Below are 1,424 nucleotides of genomic sequence, written 5' to 3' on the forward strand. Positions count from 1 at the left end.
TATGTTTGTGTGGTGTTGATAATCCAACCCAGTGCTCTACCACTGAGCTACAACCTCAGTCCCCAAATTTAGTGTATCTTGATGGTTAATTTATTGTTTCTTTACAGGCCTTTTACGTTTTCTGACTCATCAAAAGTGATGAAAAGTCTTTCCTAAACTTATTAAAGAGTTGGTTTTGATTTTCATCTTTAGACCTGGAAGAAAGGAACAATAGGAAATGAAAAATCATACATCTGCAACTGAATTCATTCTTCTGGGATTAACAGATGACCCAAAGCTCAATCTTTTCATTTTTCTCTTTCTACTTTTTACCTACATACTGAGCATTACTGGAAACTTAACAATCATCACCCTCACTCTGGTAGACTTGCACCTAAAATCACCCATGTATTTCTTCCTCAGGAATTTCTCTTTCCTAGAAATCTCATTCACCACAGTTACTATTCCTAGATACCTGGTCAGCATCATAACAGGGGATAAGACCATTTCCTATAATTCTTGCATGACCCAGGTGTTTTTCTTCATATTGCTTGGTGCAACAGAATTTTTCCTTTTGACTGTGATGTCCTATGATCGTTATGTGGCTATCTGCAAGCCCCTGCATTACACAACAATAATGAACAGCAGGATCTGCACCCTGCTTGTCCTTGGTTCTTGGCTGGCCGGCTTTCTCATCATCTTTCCACCTGTGATCATGGGACTACAACTGGATTTCTGTGACTCCAACATCATTGATCACTTCACCTGTGACACCTCTCCTTTGCTCCTGATCTCCTGCACAGACACATCCTTCCTAGAGCTCTTGGCATTTATCCTGGCCATATTAACTCTCATTACAACCTTAACATTAGTGATTCTGTCCTATGCGTTCATTATTAAGACAATTCTGAGGATCCCCTCTGCTGAGCAAAGGAAAAAGGCCTTTTCCACTTGCTCCTCACACATGATTGTTGTCTCCATTTCTTATGGAAGCTGCATTTTCATATATGTCAAAACTTCAGCCAAAGAAGGAGAAGCATTGACCAAGGGCATAGCTGTGCTCAATACCTCTGTTGCCCCAATGTTAAATCCCTTTATTTACTCCTTAAGGAACCAGCAGGTAAAACAATCTTTTAAGAACTTTCTCACAAAATGCTGGTCAAGTAAATTTTAATGATAAAGAAATGTAGTGCCTGAGTATAAATAGAACCTGATATCTAATGCAGTACTAGTATTCTTCCATTTGTCCATTGTCTTCAAAATCAACTTCTTTTTCCAGAATGTTTTGTTCCTCAGGTTTCTCATTTTGATCTTCATTGGCACAGCCACCATTTTACATTTATGTGTGCTGCAAATCCTCAGCATGTGTTAATGTCACAAAATGAGAATGAGAGAATGATATTTAGTATTAATGATAGAATTTTAAGTGTCCTTGAAGAACTTTC

The 1,424-nt window shown here is 38.3% G+C and overlaps 1 protein-coding gene across 1 annotated transcript; it reads left to right on the forward strand.

Annotated features, from left to right (window-relative positions):
* Positions 1-217: 217 nt before the first annotated feature.
* On the forward strand, positions 218-1,153 carry LOC101974466 (olfactory receptor 6C76). Its single transcript, XM_005342442.2, has one exon. The coding sequence runs from the start codon at positions 218-220 to the stop codon at positions 1,151-1,153; it is 936 nt and encodes a 311-aa protein (XP_005342499.2).
* The last annotated feature ends 271 nt before the right edge of the window (positions 1,154-1,424 follow it).

The sequence above is a fragment of the Ictidomys tridecemlineatus genome, chromosome 6 (assembly GCF_052094955.1).
Source record: "Ictidomys tridecemlineatus isolate mIctTri1 chromosome 6, mIctTri1.hap1, whole genome shotgun sequence".
NCBI lineage: Eukaryota > Metazoa > Chordata > Mammalia > Rodentia > Sciuridae > Ictidomys > Ictidomys tridecemlineatus.

What these genes read in the sequence shown, in the direction of transcription:
- LOC101974466 (XM_005342442.2), top strand. Translation starts at nt 218, where the DNA reads ATGAAAAATCATACATCTGCAACTGAATTCATTCTTCTGGGATTAACA.